Source organism: Salvelinus fontinalis, chromosome 4 (assembly GCF_029448725.1).
Source record: "Salvelinus fontinalis isolate EN_2023a chromosome 4, ASM2944872v1, whole genome shotgun sequence".
NCBI classification, from domain to species: Eukaryota; Metazoa; Chordata; class Actinopteri; order Salmoniformes; family Salmonidae; genus Salvelinus; species Salvelinus fontinalis.
In genome coordinates, this window is record NC_074668.1 from 11,603,134 (window position 1) to 11,624,290 (window position 21,157).

The 21,157-nt window shown below is 44.0% G+C and overlaps 1 protein-coding gene across 2 annotated transcripts; it reads left to right on the plus strand.

Annotated features, from left to right (window-relative positions):
- The first annotated feature begins 12,842 nt into the window (after window positions 1–12,842).
- On the plus strand, window positions 12,843–16,502 carry LOC129853083 (sesquipedalian-1-like). Of its 2 annotated transcripts, none has more exons than XM_055918768.1 (3): window positions 12,843–12,999; window positions 13,415–13,519; window positions 14,163–16,502. In XM_055918768.1, exon 3 carries the CDS (start codon window positions 14,186–14,188, stop codon window positions 15,026–15,028), a length of 843 nt encoding a protein of 280 aa, XP_055774743.1. In that variant the 5' UTR covers window positions 12,843–12,999; window positions 13,415–13,519; window positions 14,163–14,185; the 3' UTR covers window positions 15,029–16,502. The 2 variants fall into 2 exon arrangements, with proteins under 2 accessions (XP_055774743.1, XP_055774744.1); XM_055918769.1 differs by having other exon boundaries at window positions 13,440–13,519.
- Window positions 16,503–21,157: the final 4,655 nt, after the last annotated feature.

Below are 21,157 nucleotides of genomic sequence, written 5' to 3' on the forward strand. Positions count from 1 at the left end.
CACTTCCAGAGGTGTCATCCATGATACTACACTGTGTAAGGAAATGTAGTTGGCTAAACTACACTAAATATACACGTGTATGTGGACACCCCTTCAAATTAGTGGATTCAGCTATTTCAGCCACACCCGTTGCTGACAGGTGTATAAAATCGAGCACACAGCCATGCAATCTCCATAGACAAACATTGGCAGTAGAATGGCCATACTGGAGAGCTCAGTGACTTTCAACGTGGCACCGTCATAGGATGCCACCTTTCCAACAAGTCAGTTTGTCAAATGTCTGCCCTGCTAGAGCTGCCCCGGTCAACTGTAAGTGATGTTATTGTGAAGTGGAAACCTCTAGGAGTAACAACGGCTCAGCCACGAAGTGGTAGGCCACACAAGCTCACAGAATGGGATTGCTGAGTGCTGAGGTGCGCAAAGCGTAAAAATCGCCTGTCCTTCGTTGCAACACTTACTACTGAGTTCCAAACTGCCTCTGGAAGCAACGTCAGCACAATAACTGTTTGTCGGGAGCTTCATAAAATGGGGTTCTATGGCCGAGCAGCTGCACACAAGCCTAAGATCACCATTCGCCAAGTGTTGGCTGGAGTGGTGTAAAGCTCGCTGCCATTGGACTCTGGAGCAGTGGAAACACATTTTCTGGAGTGATGAATCCTACTACACCGGCTCTGACGCTCGTCGGATGTGGCAGAGCTTGAAAAATATTACGGACTACAGCCGCGAGCTGCCCAGTGACGCGAGCCTACCAGATGAGCTAAATGCCTTTTATGCTCGCTTCGAGGCAAGCAACACTGAAGCATGCATGAGAGCACCAGCTGTTCCGGACGACTGTGTGATCCCGCTATCCGTAGCTGATGTGAGCAAGACCTTTAAACAGGTCAACATTCATAAAGCCGCGGGGCCAGACGGATTACCAGAATGTGTACTCAAAGCATGAGCGGACCAACTGGCAAGTGTCCTCACTGACATTTTCAACCTCTCCCTGACCGAATCTGTAATACCTACATGTATCAAACAGACCACCATAGTCCCTGTGCCCGAGAAAGCGAAGGTAACCTGCCTAAATGATTTATCGCCCCATAGCACTCACGTCGGTAGCCATGAAGTGCTTTGATAGGCTGTTCATGGCTCACATAACACCATCATGCTGGAAACCCTAGACCCACTCCAATTTGTATACCCCCCCAACAGATCCACAGATGACGCAATCTCAATCACACTCCACACTGCCCTTTCCCACCTGGGACTAAACACTAAGGACACTAAGGACACTGGGACTAAACACCTCCCTCTGCAACTGGATCCTTGACTTCCTGACTGGCCACCCCCAGGTTGTAAGGGTAGGCAACAACACATGTGTCATGCTGATCCTCAACACGGGGGGCCCTCAGGGGTGCGTGCTTAGTCCCCTCCTGTACTCCCTGTTCACCCACGACTGTGTGGCCAAGCATGACTCCAACACCATCATTAAGTTTGCTGACGACACAACAGTGGTAGGCCTGATCACCGACAACGATGAGACAGCCTATAAGGTGGAGGTCAGAGACCTGGCAGTGTTGTGCCAGAACAACAACCTCTCCCTCAATGTGAGCAAGACAAATAAGATAATTTGGGACTATAGGAAAAGGAGGGCCAAACAGGCCCCCATTCTCATCGATGGGGCTGAAGTGGAGCGGGTTGAGAGTTTCAAGTTCCTTGGTGTCCACATCACCAAAGAACTATTATGGTCCAAACCCACCAAGACAGTTGTGAAGAGGGCACAACAATAGCTTTTCCCCCTCAGGAGACTGAAAAGATTTGGCATGAGTCCCCAGATCCTCAAAAGGTTCTACAGCAGCACCATCGAGAGCATCCTGACCGGTTGCATCACCACCTGGTATGGCAACTGCTCGGCATCTGACCCTACAGTGGGTAATGCATACGGCCCAGTACATAACTGGGGCCAAGCTTCCTGACATCCAGGACCTATATACTAGGCTATGTCAGAGGAAGGCCCAAAAAATTGTCAAAGACTCCAGTCACCCCACTCATAGACTGTTTTCTCTGCTACCGCATGGCAAGCGGTACCGGAGCACCAAGTCTAGGACCAAAAGGCTCCTTAACACCTTCTACCCCCAAGTCTAAGACTGATTTGAATCACGCTTTACCATCTGGCAGTCCGACAGACGAATCTGGGTTTAGCGGATGCCAGGAGAACGCTACCTGCCCCAATGCATAGTGCCAACTGTAAAGTTTGGTGGAGGAGGAATAATTATCTGGGGCTGTTTTTTATGGTTTGGGCTAGGCCCCTTAGTTCCAGTGAAGGGAAATCTTAACGCTACAGCATACAATGACATTCTATACGATTCTGTGCTTCCAACTTTGTGGCATCAGTATGACAATGCCCCCATGCACAAAGCGAGGTCCATATAGAAATGGTTTGTCTAGATTAGTGTGGAAGAACAGGGCCTGCACAGAGCCCTGACCTCAACCCCTGCGAGCCAGGCCTAATCGCCCAACATCCGTGCCCGACCTCAGTAATGCTCGTGGTTGAATGGAAGCAAGTCCATGCAGAAATGTTCCAATATCTAGTGGAAAGCCTTCCCAGAAGAGTGGATGCTCTTATAGCAGCAAAGGGGGGACCAACTCCATATTAATGCCCATGATTTTGGAATGAGCTGTTCGACGAGCAGGTATCCACATACTGTTGCTCATATAGTGAATATTAACACCTTATTGTTTTACTGTCAATGGGTTAAAAGCAAAACAAGAGTCCAGAAACAACCCCTTACACCCACGTTGTGTGACAGACTGCAGACTCTCACCGCCTCTTCCACCCCTATAATGCCATTGATTTATCGGATCGGGCATGTCTGGCATGTTGGGCATGCCATGTGCGCTAGTTTAGAACTATTCCACAACCTCCCGGCGCGAGCGTAGCCGCGAACGTGGCCTACGGGCGGTCAGTAACAAGCTGTATCTTTGTTTTTTTGGTTTGTGGCTGGGGTCGGCATGGCGGATAGTTCAGATGGTAGCGTTAGGGCAACTGATATTGTTAATGATGATATAACCAGTGACGATCAGCTATTTACACCTGTTGTAAATAGGAGGAACAGGAGTAAGATAAATCGCAATGAGGGTGATGGAGGGATGAATACTGGAAACCATGAGTGTTGAGAGTAGATCTGTAAAGCGCAGGACCACTAGACAAAGAGGTTGGAGTAGAACGTTATAAAGTTATGGTAGTGTTCCCAGAACCAGCAAGTAAGTACTTCCATCCTTTGCATTTGACAAAAATATTTGGGAAGAGATTGGGGTTATTAAGGATGCCCAACCGCTGGGTTAGGGGAAGGGTCCTGATCACTGCAAACAGTACAATTCAGCAGGAGAAAGTTTTGAAATTTAACTCACTAAATGGGGGTCGGGTGGAATGTCACATTCCCAGTACTATGTCTAAAATGAGAGTAGTAATTGCTGGAATGCCAATGGAAATGGAAGAAGTTAAGGCTTCCCTGAAAGGAGGAAAAGTTATTGACGCAAAAAGGATGAAAAGCAGAAGAAGTGGCAGTCGAGTGGACACTACAACTGTACTGTTAGAATTTGAAGGGAACCTGCAGAATAGGGTGCAGCTAGGATCCCTCAGTTATCCGGTTAGAGAGTACGTGCCGTCTCTACTTCAAGTGCCAACGGATGGAGCATGTTGCTAATGTGTGCAAAGGTAAAATTAGATGTGCAAAGTGTGGTAGGGATCACGTGTATGGGAAATGTGGGCCTAATGCTAAAGTTAAATGTTATAACTGTGAGGGAGGATGTGAAGTACAACAGAAAGCCATGGAAGCACAGAGGTACACACTTACAAACAAGGTATCCTATGCTGAGACTATTTGGAAAGTGAATAACAAACCTAGTGTTCAAAATACTCCAGATACAACATATTGGCAGATAGTGGCCGCTCCGAGGACGCCAATGGAACGCTAGGAGTTTGATTGCCAATGGACAAGAATTTTAAAAAGTGTGTACATGATTTAGATGTTTTACAGGACGTGGTGTGTGTAAAGGAAACATGGTTTAAACCCCAATTGGATTATATTATAACTGAGTTTATCTCTGTGAGAAGTGATGGAAATAGAGTTTTCGGTGGTGGGTGTGCTACATTTATTAAAGAAGATGTAGCACTTAGAGAGATTCATGGTTTCAAAGAACATGAATGTGTGGCACTGGAGATTTGTAGAGAAGGGGGTAATATCACATTGCTTAATTACTATAATCCTTGTAAACCCGTCTCTGTATCTGAATCTAGTTGCGATATCCAGTAAAGGTGACAAGGAGATATAGTATGGTGTGGAGATTTCAGTGTGCATAACAGCTTGTGGGGCAGCAATACAAGACTTTATGGAGCGAAGGGGACTAGTTGGTATAAATGATGTTCGGGGGACATGGATAAATGTGACTAGAGGTACATTGTCATGCTTAGATCTTACTGGGTTGGGTCCTCCTCCATTGCTTGGGTCCTCCTCCATTGCTGGTACACAGTATGTGAGTGGGGTGTGAAGATAGAATCCACAACAGGTAGTGATCATTTTCCAGTCACATGCAACATAGATCTTGAAGTACAGTATCGGTCAAAAGTTCGGACACACCTTCTCATTCCAGGGTTTTTCTTTATTTTTGCTATTTTCTACATTGTAGAATATTAGTGAAGAGATCAAAACTATGAAATAACACATATGGAATCATTTAGTAACCAAACATGTGTTAAACAAATCCAAATATATTTTATATTTGAGATTCTTCAAAGTAGCCACCCTTTGCCAGCTTTGCACATTCTTGGCATTCTCTCAACAAGCTTCATGGGGTAGTCACCGGGAATGCGTTTCAATGAAAACACGTGCCTTATTAAAATTGGAATTTCTTTCCTTCTTAATGCGTTTGAGCCAATCAGTTGTGTTGTGACGAGGTAGGGGGGTATACATAAGATAGCCCTATTTGGTAAAATACCAAGTCCATAGTGTCACGACTTCCGCCGAAGTCGGCTCCTCTCCTTGTTCGGGCGGCGTTCGGCGGTCGACGTCACCGGCTTTCCAGCCATCGCCGCTCCATTTTTCCATTGTTCCATTTGCTTTGTCTTGTTCTCGGCACACCTGGTTTTCATTCCCTAATCACACTGCATGTATTTATTCCTCTGTTCCCCTGTCACGTTCCTGACCTTATTTTCTTTGTTTTGTCTTTATTTAGTTGGTCAGGACGTGAGCTGGGTGGGTATAGTCTATGTTCTATGTTTCTAGGTTAGGTTTGTCTTATTGGCCTGATATGGTTCTCAATCAGAGGCAGGTGTTTTACATTGTCTCTGATTGGGAACCATATTTAGGTTGCCTGTTTTCACTATTGGTTTGTGGGTGATTGTTCCTGTTCGTGCGTTCATGTGTTCTATGTTCACTAGTTCAGGACAGTAGCTTCGTTGGTTTTCGTCTGTTTATTGTTTTTGTTCGTATTGAAAAAGTATTCCAATAAATATGGAAACGTACCACGCTGCGCTTTGGTCCTCCTCTCTTTCCACCGACGAAATACGTTACACAAAGACATGGAGGGGATGTGAAATTGTTTTTGTTACATGTTCGTGTGTATGCGCCAGGCTGGGTTTTTCCCCGTTATTCCGTGGCTTATCACGAAGGATGTTGATTGTACAAAATTTGCTAAATTTTTGTGACAGTTTCGCGCATAGCACTTTTACCTTTGGCTGGAGGTTTTGACGCAGTGGCATCTGTCTGTTTTATTTGCCTCTGCCTTAATAAAGTGTGCGCCTGTTCACAACTCTCTGCTCTCCTGCACCTGACTTCTCCACCAGTAGCGCACACCTTGACACATAGTATGGCAAGAACAGCTCAAATAAGCAAAGGGAAACAACAGTCCATCATTACTTTAAGACATGAAGGTCAGTCAATCCGGAGAATTTCAAGAACTTTCACGTGCAGTTGCAAAAACCATCAAGCGCTATGATGAAATTGGCTCTCAAAGACCGCCACAGGAAAGGAAGACCCCGTTACCTCTGCTGCAGAGGATAAGTTCATGAGAGTTAACTGAACCTCAGACTGCAGCCCAAATAAATGCTTCAGAGTTCAAGTAACCGACACATCTCAACATCAACTGTTCAGAGGAGACTGCGTGAATCAAGCCTTCATGGTCGAATTGCTGCAAAGAAACCACTACTCAAGGACACCAATAAGAAGAAGACACTTGCTTGGGCCAAGAAACACGAGCAATAGACAGTAGACCAGTGGAAATCTGTCCTTTGGTCTGATGAGTCAAAATGTGAGATTTTTGGTTCCAATCGGCGTGTCTTTGTGAGACGCAGAGTAGGTGAACGGATGATCTTCGCATGTGTGGTTCCCACCGTGAAGCATGGAGGAGAAGGTGGGACGGTGTGGGGGTGCTTTGCTGGTGACATTGTCTGTGATGTATTTAGAATTCAAGGCACACTTAACCAGCATGGCTACCACAGCATTCTGCAGCGATACGCCATCCCATCTGGTTTGCGCTTAGTCAAATCAAACTTTATTTGTTACATGCGCCGAATACAACAAGTGAGACTTTACAGTGAAATACTTACTTACAAGCCCTTAACCAACAGTGCAGTTCAAGAAGAAGAAAATATTTACCAAGTAGACTAAAATAAAAAGTAATAAAAAAAGTAACACAATAAGAATAACAATAACGAGGCTACAGTATATACAGGGGGCACTGGTACCAAGTCAGTGTGTGAGGGTACAGGCTAGTTGAGGTAATCTGTACATGTAGGTGGGGTTGAAGTGACTATGCATTGGTAACAAACAACCAGCGAGTAGCAGCAGTGTACAAAAGGGGGGGGGGGGCTCAATGTAAACTGTCCGGTGGCAATTTTATGAATGGTTGGGGGTAGAAGCTGTTGAGGAGCCTTTTGGTCCTAGACTTGGCGCTCCGGTACCTCTTGCTGTGCGGTAGCAGTGAAAACAGTCTATAACTAGGGTGACTGGAGTCTCTGACAAAGGACAATCATTTGTTTATCTCTGACAAAGGACTATCATTTGTTTATCAACAGGACAATGACCCAAAACACACCTCCAGGCTGTGTAAAGGCTATTTGACCAGGGAGAGTGATGGAGTGCTGCATCAGATGACCTGGCCTACACAATTACCCGACCTCAACCCAATTGAAACGGTGTGGGATGAGTTGGACCTCAGTGAAGGAAAAGCAGCCAACAAGTGCTCAGCACGTGTGGGAACTCTTTCAAGACTGTTGGAAAAGCATTCCTTATGAGGCTGGTTGAGAGAATGCCAAGAGTGTGCATAGCTGTCACCAAGACAAATGTTAACTACTCTAAATAATTTGTTTAACACTTTTTTTGGTTAGTACATGATACCCAATGTGTTATTTCATAGTTTTGATGTCTTCACTATTATTCTGCAATGTAGAAAATAGTGCAAATAAAGAAAACCCCTTGAATGAGTAGGTGTGTCCAAACCTTTGACTGGTACTGTAAGTATACAGGTGGTAGACGAAAGATAGTTCCTTGGTGCCTGAAGTATGTAATAAAGCCATCAATGGTCGTGATAATGCTTTTAAAACTTTGAAGAATAATTTGACATTTGATAGCATGATAGTCTCTCAGGGAAAGAGAGTGTTGGCTAGGAATGTCATTAAGAACGCAAAGAAAGGTGCATGGCAGGAATTCTGTTCTTCTATAGGAAGGGAAACAACTGGGGGATGTTTGGAAAATGTTAAAGAGGATGATGGGGAAAGGAAAGACAGTACAGATAACTGTGTTAGTTGAGGACGATGTAATGGCTGTTTCAAACAAAGAAAAAGCAGATACTCTAGGAAGAGATTTTGCAGCAGTGCAATAAAGTTCACAATCTAAATGATGAACGTAAAAGATGTAAGGAAGAAAAGCTAAGAACGCATGAAGATGTATACCGTAAGAAATGTGATTCTGAATTATCTCTGGATGTTGAATTCGCCACGTTGGAAATAACGAGGTCTTTGGTTGCACTGCTCCAGGTCAGGATTGATTATGCTACATTTTGTTTAAACATCTGCCTACAGAAGTTTTAGGAAAGATTTTGATTTTATTTAACAAAATATGGAGGACAGGAGTGCTACCATCAGAATCTGCATATGCTTTTTGTGAAGCCTGGTAAAGATCCATCCAGTCCTGCTAGTTATAGACCTCGACAACCACTGTGATTATTATTTTTTGAATGAACATTTGAACATCTTGGCCGTGTTCTGTTATAATCTCCATCCGGCACAGCCAGAAGAGGACTGGCTACCCCTCATAGCCTGGTTCCTCTCTAGGTTTCTTCCTAGGTTCTGTCCTTTCTAGGGAGTTTTTCCAAGTCACAGTGCTTCTACACCTGCATTGCTTGCTGTTTGGGGTTTTAGGCTGGGTTTCTGTACAGCACCTTGTGACATCAGCTGATGTAAGATGGGCTTTATAAATCAATTGTATTGATTGATTGATTGATTGATATTGCACTTGCATCAAGTCTCTGTAAATTAATGGAAAAGTTGATTGTAGGCAGATTGATGTATTATCTGGGACATAGGGGTCTATTAAGTCCACACCAGAGTGGATTCAGAAAATGAAGAACTAGCCTTGATGCATTAGTTAAAGTTAGTACTGGAGGTGACCAAAGCTTTGGCAATGAACGAAGTGATATATATATAGTATATATATATATATATATATTTTTTTTTAATTATTTATCCCTTTTTCTCTCCAATTTCATGGTATCCAATTGGTAGTTACAGTCTTGTCTCATCGTTGCAACTCCCGTATGGACTCGGGAGAGGCGAAGGTCGAGAGCCGTGCGTCCTCCGAAACACAACCCAACCAAGCTGCACTGCTTCTTGACACAACGCCCACTTAAGCCGGAAGCCAGCTGCACCAACGTGTCTGAGGAAACACCGTACACCTGGTGACCGTGTCAGCGTGCACTGACAGGAGTCGCTAGAGCACGATAGGACAAGGACATCCCTGCCAGCCAAACCCTCCCCTAACCCGGACGATGCTGGGCCAATTGTGTGCCGCCCCATGGGTCACCCGGTCACGGACAGCTGCAACAGAGCCTGGACTCGAACCCAGAATATCTCGTGGCACAGTGCGATGCAGTGCCTTAGACCACTGCGCCACTCGGGAGGCCGTCAATAGTATATTTTGATATTGAAAAAGCATATGATACAATGTGGCGAAGGTTTACTGATTAAATTGAATGGAATAGGCAGGGGTGGGAGAATGTATAACTGGATTTCGGAGTTCTTGTTTGACCTAACCTTCCAGGTCAGGGTGGGATTGGCGTTATCAAGAGAATAGGAGGTAGAAAATGGAACTGCACAAGGTAGTGCTGTTAGTCCTATCTTATTTCACATTTATGTTTGATGATATCTTTGGGGTATCGGACAGGGTATAGGGGCGGCGTTATATGCAGATGATGGTCCATTTGGAAAATGGGAAGGATTATTCCTTATGCAATAGAGACAATGCAAGGTGCTGTTGTAGCAGTAAAGGAATGGGCCTTATCATGGGGTTGTTGCCATGTTGCCGTATGTAGTTCACTAATAAAAAGATTTAAGGAAGATGTCAGTGTTCAATTATATGCAATACAAATGGAAAGGGTAACAGAATTTAAGTATTTGGGGCAATGGTTTTATGAAAAGCTTACATGGAGACATATTCCATATATTGATACTAAATATAAGAAAGTTTTAAATAGTTGGGCATGATTGGGGGGCAGATAGGCAATATTTACTGAATATTTAGCGTACTTTAGTGAGATTGTCCGAAGATTGAGTACTTTGTATATGGTTCTGCGGCTTTTACATCGCTGTTGCACCTTGATAGGATGCAAGCGAGGGTACTCAGGATGTGCAATGGTGCATTTAAAACTACACCGGTTGAGGCTTCACAAGTAGATACTGGGGAAATGCCACTACCCCTGAGAAGAGTTAAGCCAGCCCTGGCATACTGGATTGAAGGGTAGTACGGTAGACCATCATATACTGACAGTACTGAAAGAGTGCTGGGAATATGAACAATATCAAAAGAGGGGTTTTGGCCCAGAGATTGGAAAAAGGGTTGATGAATATGGACTCAGAGATGTTGTTATAGGGCCATCTGTGGCAATAGGAAATCTGCCACTGTGGTTTTATACAAGACCACATGTTGATCTGAAAAGAAACAGTGGTGTGAAGAAGATAATGAAGGAACAATAGTGGATCAATATAGTAGTAATACGTTTTATTCTTGTCTTGCAGTGTATACAGATGGTTCAAAGGATCCCATGAATGGGAAGACAGGAGCAGGTGTATTTATTCCTGATTTCAATATTAATCTATGCAAGAGACTAACAAATGATTTATCTGTATATTCAACAAAAATGCTTGCTATAGTTGTTGGATTCCAATGGACAGAGGAGGCACAACCAAGAAGACTAGTAATATGTTGGGACTCTGCATCAGTTTAGTATAGTTTAAGATCTGGAACGTCAGAACATGATGATTTATGGGTAGAAATAATGATGCTGTTGTTTGGCTTACAAAGAAATGGTATTGAAATTCAGATCTGTTGAATTCCAGCTCATACAGGAGTTAATGGAAATGACACAGTAGATATAATAACAAAAAGAGCAGTGAGAAAGAATATTGTGGATATAAGGGTGCAGTTGGGTAGAGAGGAAAATAAAACATTGATTGGGGAAAATGGGTTAGATTGTTGTCAGAGACAATGGGATGAAAGTAGTAAGGGCAGACATTTTATTGTACAAAGAAATCTGTACGGGAGATAGTGTCATATAATGGGAACAGAAGGGAGGGGGTTATGTTGTGTAGGATGAGATTAGGGCTTGCGGGATTGAATTAATCTTTGAAATTGATAGGGAAACATGGTCCTGGAATGTGTAATGGCTGTATGGTAGAGGAAATGGTTGATCATGTATTATCATTTTGTGAAATGTATGATGTAGAAAGGGAGAGGTTGTTTGATAGGGTCAGAGAGGTTAGACGGGAATGGGGAGTGGGTGGTATTTTGGGTGGGGGTAATGGGAGTAGTGAGGTTTATTGGGAATTATTTTATTAGAAATTCTGGGTCAGTTAATTAAGAAAATATAGTGGTATAAATACAGTTGAAGTCGGAAGTTTACATACACCTTAGCCAAATACATTTAAACTCAGTTTTTCACAATTCCTGATATTTAATCCTAGTAAAAATTCCCTGTTTTAGGTCAGTTAGGATCACCAATTTATTTTAAGAATGTGAAATGTCAGAATAATAGTAGAGAGAATGATTTATTTCAAATTTTATTTCTTTCATCACATTCCCAGTGGGTCAGAAGTTTACATGCACTCAATAAGTGTTTGGTAGCATTGCCTATAAGTTGTTTAACTTGGGTCAAAGGTTTCATGTAGCCTTCCACAAGCTTCCCACAATAAATTGGGTGAATTTTGGCCCATTCCTCCAGACAGAGCTGGTGTAACTGAATCAGGTTTGTAGGCCTCCTTGCTCGCACACACTTTTCAGTTCTGCTCACACATTTTCCATAGGATTGAGGTCAGAGCTTTCTGATGGCCACTCCAATACCTTGACTTTGTTGTCCTTAAGCCATTTTGCCACAACTTTGTCATTGTCCATTTGGAAGATCCATTTCCCACCAAGCTTTAACTTCCTGACTGATGTCTTGAGATGTTGCTTCAATATATCCACATAATTTTCCATCCTTATGATGCCATATATTTTGGGAAGTGCACTAGTCCCTCCTGCAGCAAAGCACCCCCACAACATGATGCTGCCACCCCCATGCTTCACGAATTGGATGGTGTTTGTCGGCTTGCAGATTCCCCCTTTTTTCCTCCAAACATAACGATGGGCATTATGGCCAAACAGTTCTATTTTTGTTTCATCAGACAAGAGTACATTTCTCCAAAAAGTACCATATTTGTCCCCATGTGCAGTTGCAAACTGTAGTCTTGCTTTTTATATGGCGGTTTTGGAGCAGTGGCTTCTTCCTTGCTGAGCGGCCTTTCAAGTTATGTCAATATAAGACTAGTTTTACTGTGGATATAGATACTTTTGTACCTGTTTCCTCCAGCATCTTCACACGGTCCTTTGCTGTTTTTCTGGGATTGATTTTCACTTTTCGCACCAAAGTACGTTCATCTCTCGGAGACAGAACTTATCTCCTTCCTGAGCGGTATGACAGCTGCATGGTCCCATGGTGTTTATACTTACGTACTATTGTTTGTACAGATGAACGTGATACCTTCAGGCGTTTGCAAATTGCTCCCAAGGATGAACCAGACTTGTGGAGGTCTACAATTTGTTTTCTGAGGTCTTGTCTGATTTCTTTTGATTTTCCCATGATGTCAAGCAAAGAGGCACTGAGTTTGAACGTAGGCCTTGAAATACATCCACAGGTACACCTCCAATTGACTCAAATTATGTCAATTAGCCTATCAGAAGCTTCCAAAGCCATGACATCATTTTCTGGAATTTTCCAAGCTGTTTAAAGGCAGAGTCAACTTAGTGTATGTACACTTCTGACCCACTGGAATTGTGATACAGTGAATTATAAGTTAAATAATCTGTCTGTAAACAATTGTTGGAAAAATTACTTGTGTCATGCACAAAGTAGATGTTCTAACCGACTATAGTCCTATAAGTATAGTTTGTTAACAAGAAATGTGTGGAGTGGTTGAAAAACGAGTTTGAATGACTCCAACCTAAGTGTATGTAAACTTCCGACTTCAACTGTAGGTCGTGACCGGTCTTACACTCCAGTACAGTAGGTGGCAGTGTATGCACCTGTCAGTTGGTTGTGATTTGCCAATAAAACTTAAAGAAGAACTTCCCGCACGGAGCGAGGGACAGCAAGTGTGCCTACTGCTGGTTAGCGTGATGCTGTGTCGAAGAACACGTGACTGACTAGGGGGGAAAGAATGAAAGGCTAAAAGAAAAAGGCGAAAAAGAGCTTTAACAACACTGCAAGGTATGATAAAAACACTTGTGGAAATGGGACAATTGTATGTATATATATATAACGTTATATATTTAAATGAGACATAGTATTAAGTATCCAGTTTTAAGGCGAGGAAACTGTATTTGCTGACGTTGGATAATTTTCACTGTCTGGACCAAAAACATTTAGCCAGTTAGCTAGAGGCATCAAGCTAGGTGTGTGTTTGCTAGCTAACGTTAGCTTTCTTTCAGTAGTTGGATTGGCTAGCTAGCACTGTTTAAGGGAGTTATTGGTAACGTTGCATCCATGTGCTGATGACGTGTCAAATATAAGCCATTGAAAGTATAGCTAGCTAACGTTATCCCTAAAACATTCATGTGTTGGTACTTATAGGCCGTTTTTTCCCCTGTGGTGTGAGACTGTCCTTTTGTTTTCGAAATTACAGTGTAAGATTTGCGGTGTTTTTCCAGCTCCAGCGGAGAGAAAGGGGATGGTGAATTCTGACCTGCAATGTTGTTGTGAGATCAAACAGGCCTGCGGTAAAGGGTCTGTGAGTATAACGTTACATCCAGTCTTCGGCGCTATTGACTGAAAATGCTGTTAAATGTAAAACACTTATTTTTTTTCACCACTACCCAGTTGTGATACTTAAAAAATGTATCACTGATTAGACTTATCTGGAAAGGTAAAATATATGTGGCAGAGCACTCACTTTCACCTGTTCAATCATATAACATCAGTGCCAATACGCCAGCGTTTCCCAAACTCGGTCCTCGGACCCGTTTTTTTTTTTTTTTTCCCTAACACTACAAAGCTGATTCAAATAATCAAGTTGACGAGCTCCCCAGACTGCTGGGCTTGGCAAAAACCAAAACATGCACCCCATGAGGTCCCCAGGACAGTGTTTGAGAAACGCTGCATTAAGCTAAGTTGCTTTAGCTAGCAGAGGTCGTTACAGTGACCTCTTGCATGACCCTCGTCTTTGTTTGCACGCTACAGTACTTGTAAACTACAAATGGGCAGGTATAGGACTTGTGAGCTGTTTAATTTGTTTACAGTAGTCTAATCCTAGATGCCTCTGACCTGTGTTGTGAGAGGTGTGTATACCTAAACAATTAGTTAATACATCTTATTGATGAGCTGGACTAGTACCCAGATGCTGTATTGTGATTATTATTTTTTATTTTTTTAAGAACACCCCTGTGGAGAAGGCGTGATGAAGCTGAATGAACGTAGTGTGGCTCACTATGCCACCTGCGACTCGCCGCCAGACAAGACAGGCTTCCTCTTCAAGAAGGGGGAGCGAAACACAGCCTACCACCGGCGTTGGTTGATCCTGAAGGGCAACATGCTGTTCTACTTTGAGGAACGTGAGAGCCGGGAACCCATCGGCGTCATCGTGTTGGAGGGCTGCACCGTAGAGCTCTGCGAGTCAGCTGAGGAGTTCGCCTTTGCCATCAAGTTTGACTGCGCCAAGGCGCGTGTCTACAAGATGGCGGCGGAGAACCAGGCGGCCATGGAGTCGTGGGTTAAGGCTCTGTCGCGAGCCAGCTTCGACTACATGCGGCTGGTGGTGCGAGAGTTGGAGAGGCAGCTGGAGGAAATCCAGGAGGGAGCTGGTGGGGTGCAGGGCAGGCCCAAGTCCTCCAAGAAGGCTGGGGGGGTGGCACGCTCCAAATCAGGATCATCATTCAGCGCTTCCTACGTGCCCTCTACCCAGGTTACAGGTGCAGCGCTCGCACAGGGTTCGGCTCATGCCCGCAGCCTTCAGGAGGAGGTGCAGCTCCTGTCAGGCGCCTCTAAAGAGAACGGGGTGGCCTGGAGCAAGCCTTCTGCTCTGGTCAATGGGTATGGTGAGGGCCCCCACTCTGGTGTGCCGTGGGAGGGAAATGGGAATGGAGGGGGTGATGGGGTCAGGCCTCCGCCCGTGCCTCCGCGCAGGAGGGGTGCATCTCTTGAGAGTCCTGTCTCTCCCGGGACTGGGTGCTTCTCCAAACTTCACGACTGGTACGGAAAAGAGGTGGCTGAACTGAGGGTGGAGTGGCTTCAGAGCCATTGAGGCGCCCCTCCCCCTCACCTCACAGCCCAGCTGTTAGCCATTATTAGAAAGGGCACTTGTCACTTCGCAGGATTGTTTCACCCCAAAATACCTTGATTTTAATGCCAGAGAGCGTGTCCTTAAAATTCCAAACCCTTGGGGCAGTCTGGGGAGCTAGTTGATTTTCTAAAAGCAGCACTTTCCTTGTATTTTTAGGTCTTGTGGGCCAGTGGGAATATGATGTGTTGTCCTATGACTGTCTGTCACTACATTTCTATGAGTCTATGGTACATTTTGGATTTATTTTTTTTAAAGGAAAAGCTTTGTATTTACTGTCTTTTTGTTGTAGTTTTTTTCCAATCAGAAACTACGATCACTTATCACTTTCTCTATCATTGTGTTCTACCATTGTTCTATTCACAAAAGAAAGGATGACCCCTGATTGTTACTGAATTGAGTATGTCTGACAGGTAATAGAAGTCAGTACATGTACATAGTTGAAAAAATGCATTTCATTCCATTTCACCGGAGGTTTTGAAAGGGGGACCATTGAAGAATGAACACCGGTGCATTCATTCTTTATACCACATTAATTTTGCTCAAGCAATGGTTTACATATTTAGAAAATTCTTCTCTCTTTTTAACCTGTGCCTTATGATTTTCCTCCCAAACCTGTCATTGACAGTCATCTAATAATGAGAGTAGGCCTACCCAATGCCTTTATCTGCCTTTCGTTTTTGCCAAACCATACCTTAGTGCAATTTTTGTTCGTTTGCGACAATGGCTCAATCCATTTGGCCAGATCTAACACAGTATTTTTATTAGTCACTTTTTTTTATATATATACACATTTGATTACTGATAATGGAATAACCCTGTTTTTTTTTTTTAGGGGGGCCTTTTCTGTTTCCTTGTCATACCATACTAGACTGGTAGCTTTAGACAAGTCTGTTACTGGTGCCAAAAATATGATAGGACAAGGAACAGAAAATCAAGTTGTGGAAAGCCAATAAAGATCCTGAACAGGCTACATACAGGTGGTTGGTATAGATGTGATTGTGACTGGGTGAAGGATGATCAGTTGTATGTTATTGATTACTATGTTTTTATTGAATCTATTTCTGACACTAGGAGAACATTTTGTACCGAGTTACAGTTCCCTTTTTTAATTATGCCATTTGGAGTATGTCAAATTATTGGATGAGACATTGCACAGCATGACACCTCTATATCCAGTGTGCTAAAAATGGATGACAACCCAATGCTTCCTTATACTTTTGTAATCTGTTTGTGGTCAACTTCATGGAAAGAATACCAAAATATTTTAGTACACTACTGCCAGAAGAATGTCCTGTTTCCATGTGGCTAGTTGGGATTGTGTCTAGAGACAGTAATGCAATTACCTTCAGCTGCTCACCCCTGAATGAATGACTGAACTTATACAATGAGCATTACCTATAAGTAATTTAAACATCAATAAACAGCTGAAAGATTCTCTTGTTTTGTCCAAGTGTGTGTCCTTCATTTCAATGTTTGAATGAATACATTTGTTCATGTTGGGCTGTTTTCCTCGAACTGAAAACTTTTTTGATGCTAATCTGATGCCAGTTTCTGTGTTCGCATTGGCATGTCTGTAGAATATATGTGAATTTAGTGTGAGCGAGGAAACTGAAATGGACGCCATTAAATCAACATCAGGTGACCAGTCCAGATGGGACAATAGGGTTGCGTTTTCTCTTAAAGTGAAACATTTTGCTTTCATTTAACCAGATGTCGCTCCAAACTAATTTCTACTTTGCTATATTGTAAAAATTAATAAAAACAAAAATGTGCTTTTTGGTCTAAATTTAAGGTTAGAGTTGGGCAAAAGTATTGCGGTGTGGTTCATTTTAGGGTTAGGTTTAAAATCACATTTTAAGAAGGTAAATTGTAGAAATAGGGGGGTTTATGACTGGCTGTGGTAACTACTGACGACCGAAGTGAATGGAAGGGGTAGTCTGGCCTAATTTCTACTCCTTTTAATTCATGTTTATATTATAGAGATGATTAAAACACTATGACCAAATCTACATCGACAATTTATTACATATTTGTATTTATTAGTGTTACAAGGACTTATTGTATTTTTTTGTTTCCAATCCTCCATTGTTGTTCCAGTCTCGAAAAAACAAAAGGTGTCCTACCTGAACGACTTCAAACCTGTCGCGCTCACCTCGTTCATCATGAAAACCTTTGAGAGCCTGGTACTGTCCCCTCTCTAAACCATCACCGACGCCTCCCTTGACCCACTGCAGATCGCCTACAGAGCTAACAGGTCTGTGGACGACACTGTCAACATGGGCCTACACTACATCCTCAAACACCTCGATAACCCAAAGACATATGCAAGGATATTGTTATTGGACTTCAGCTCTGCGTTCAATACCATCATCCCAGAACTGCTACAAAACAAAACTCCCAGCTGAATGTGTCCAGCGCCATCTGTCAGTGGATCACTGACTTCCTGACAAACGGGACACAACACGTGAAGGATGCATGCTCTCACCCCTACTGCAATGACTGCACCTCCAACAACGCATCTGTCAAACTACTCAAGTTTGTAGATGACACCACTGTTTGGTCTCATCTCTTATCATGGCGATAAGTCCATGTACCGTGGAGAGGTAAACTGGCTGGTGGCCTGGTGCAATAGCTTCATACCATATCATCCTGATCTCACGAACTCGCATTCTCTTTCACTACACAGATGTATCAGGATGACCCGTGTAGCGAAATGGAATGTGAACGTGCGAGATCAGGATGACCCGTGTAGCGAAATGGAATGTGAACGTGCGAGATCAGGATGACCCGTGTAGCGAAATGGAATGTGAACGTGTGAGATCAGGATGACCCGTGTAGCGAAATGGAATGTGAACGTGTGAGATCAGGATGACCCGTGTAGCGAAATGGAATGTGAACGTGTGAGATCAGGATGACCCGTGTAGCGAAATGGAATGTGAACGTGCGAGATCAGGATGACCCGTGTAGCGAAATGGAATGTGAACGTGCGAGATCAGGATGACCCGTGTAGCGAAATGGAATGTGAACGTGCGAGATCAGGATGACCCGTGTAGCGAAATGGAATGTGAACGTGCGAGATCAGGATGACCCGTGTAGCGAAATGGAATGTGAACGTGTGAGATCAGGATGACCCGTGTAGCGAAATGGAATGTGAACGTGTGAGATCAGGATGACCCGTGTAGCGAAATGGAATGTGAACGTGTGAGATCAGGATGACCCGTGTAGCGAAATGGACTGTGAACGTGCGAGATCAGGATGACCCGTGTAGCGAAATGGAATGTGAACGTGCGAGATCAGGATGACCCGTGTAGCGAAATGGAATGTGAACGTGCGAGATCAGGATGACCCGTGTAGCGAAATGGAATGTGAACGTGTGAGATCAGGATGACCCGTGTAGCGAAATGGAATGTGAACGTGTGAGATCAGGATGACCCGTGTAGCGAAATGGAATGTGAACGTGCGAGATCAGGATGACCCGTGTAGCGAAATGGAATGTGAACGTGTGAGATCAGGATGACTAAAGACTACTGGTGCAGTCGCAATAACTTGGAACTCATCATAAAAATTCCTGGGGACCATAATCTCCCACAACCTCAAGTGGGAGGACAACCAAGAAGGCAACATCACAGCGGTCACCAAGAAGGCAACATCACAGCGGTCACCAAGAAGGCAACATCACAGCGGTCACCAAGAAGGCAACATCACAGCGGTCACCAAGAAGGCAACATCACAGCAGTCACCAAGAAGGCAACATCACAGCAGTCACCAAGAAGGCAACATCACAACGGTCACCAAGAAGGCAACATCACAGCGGTCAACAAGAAGGCAACATCACAGCAGTCACCAAGAAGGCAACATCACAGCGGTCACCAAGAAGGCAACATCACAGCAGTCACCAAGAAGGCAACATCACAACGGTCACCAAGAAGGCAAAATCACAGCGGTCAACAAGAAGGCAACATCACAGCGGTCACCAAGAAGGCAACATCACAGCAGTCACCAAGAAGGCAACATCACAGCAGTCACCAAGAAGGCAACATCACAGCAGTCACCAAGAAGGCAACATCACAGCAGTCACCAAGAAGGCAACATCACAGCGGTCACCAAGAAGGCAACATCACAGCAGTCACCAAGGAGGCAACATCACAGCAGTCACCAAGAAGGCAACATCACAGCGGTCACCAAGAAGGCAACATCACAGCGGTCAACAAGAAGGCAACATCACAGCAGTCACCAAGAAGGCAACATCACAGCGGTCACCAAGAAGGCAACATCACAGCAGTCACCAAGAAGGCAACATCACAGCGGTCACCAAGAAGGCAACATCACAGCGGTCAACAAGAAGGCAACATCACAGCGGTCCCCAAGAAGGCAACATCACAGCGGTCACCAAGAAGGCAACATCACAGCGGTCAACAAGAAGGCAACATCACAGCGGTCCCCAAGAAGGCAACATCACAGCGGTCCCCAAGAAGGCAACATCACAGCGGTCACCAAGAAGGCAACATCACAGCAGTCACCAAGAAGGCACACACCAGCAGATACATGTATTACCTACTTCAAGCCTGACCCGGTTTTACGCATCAATCGTTGAGTCCATCCTCACCTCCTCCATCACATTCTGGTTTGGGTCTGCGTCTGCCCGCTGCAAGGGCAAACTGCAACGCATTGTTCTGTCTGCAGAGGGTCATGCACCTGGCTCCAGAGCAAGGAAGCGTGCAGGAAAGAAGAAAGAAATGAGCCTCTGGCAGGCAGTTCAGGTCACTCATGACCAAAACCACACCACCTGAAAAGATCCTCTGGACTATGCACTCTATGCTGCACACTGCATCAAGCATTCTCTAAACGCTAGCCTACACAAAAATAACTGCGCTATACTGCATTTGCACTTTTGTTCATCGCTCTGCATTTAGATATTCATATTGATACTGCACATTTGTACATCCACTGTATATCCACTGAGTATTACCCACAGTATATTTGTATATCTACTAATTCTCTTATAGCTCTATGCTCACTCTACCTAGTTGTATATAATACAAAATTAAGTGAGAATAGGCATTGGTCTGAAGCCGAAAAAGGAAGGAAATTCACAAGCACCACAATGTCTATTCCACCCATGCTCTACCAAGGTTTTTCAGCACACAGCTTTGACCTACTATAGTAGCTATGTTGGTATTGTACTTCAAACTATGTGTAGGTAGGTTGCTTAGGATTCAAACCTTCTCAAATAGCCTAGTTCATACTCATAAAGGAGGTGCTTCCACAATGTGATTTGTACCGCATGCAAGGTAAAGTATTGGATTCTTCACACATTACAGTAAGACATAATCCCATTAAGCTACCTTTTAAAGCTTTTTAAAAATAAATGAAATGAAAGCTAGCTTAGCTTTTATACTTACTGTCACATCTGCTCCTGCTACGCCCTCTGGTGTTCATCCGGTGTCTTCTTAACCAGCAGTTACTCCCCCAGTACTCTCTCTCTCTCTCTCTCTCCCTCTCTGTGTGATTGTGTGGTTGGAGACAGGTGTGCTGGAGTCAGAGCAAATCCCTTCCAGCTGCAACTCGTTCCATAATCAAGACCTCTACAAATACTCAGTCCTGCCATTTCCACTCTGCCAGATTGTAATCTCTGCTCAGTCAGTTATTATTCTAGCCTTGTATGATTACGCAAGTGCCTGTTAGGCTGTTGTGCCTGTTTTCCTGCCTCACACCATTTATCCTCTCATTGCAGTTACCGCTCTCTCTGTCTCCTGTTCCACATCTCACACCCAACTACCTTGCTCTGGATTTTACTCACCATCACTACCTTGGATTCCCCTCAGGATCTGTTTACCCTGTTCAACTCAGCCAACTCCAACCTCAGTCTCCACATCTGGTTTTTCTGCAACTCATCTGAGCTTCCCAGGATCTGCACTCCATATCTCTCTGTGTAACAAATATTTTGGTTCATTCATCCCTGTTTCCTCATCTGAGTCTGCTCTTGGGTTCCACGGTGTTGCTCCGCTTAACACTTACAAGACCATCAGGCATGATTGAGCTGTTTTGTCTTGTAGTGATCTGGTGCATGGCTGTATTTCCTTAAACCTT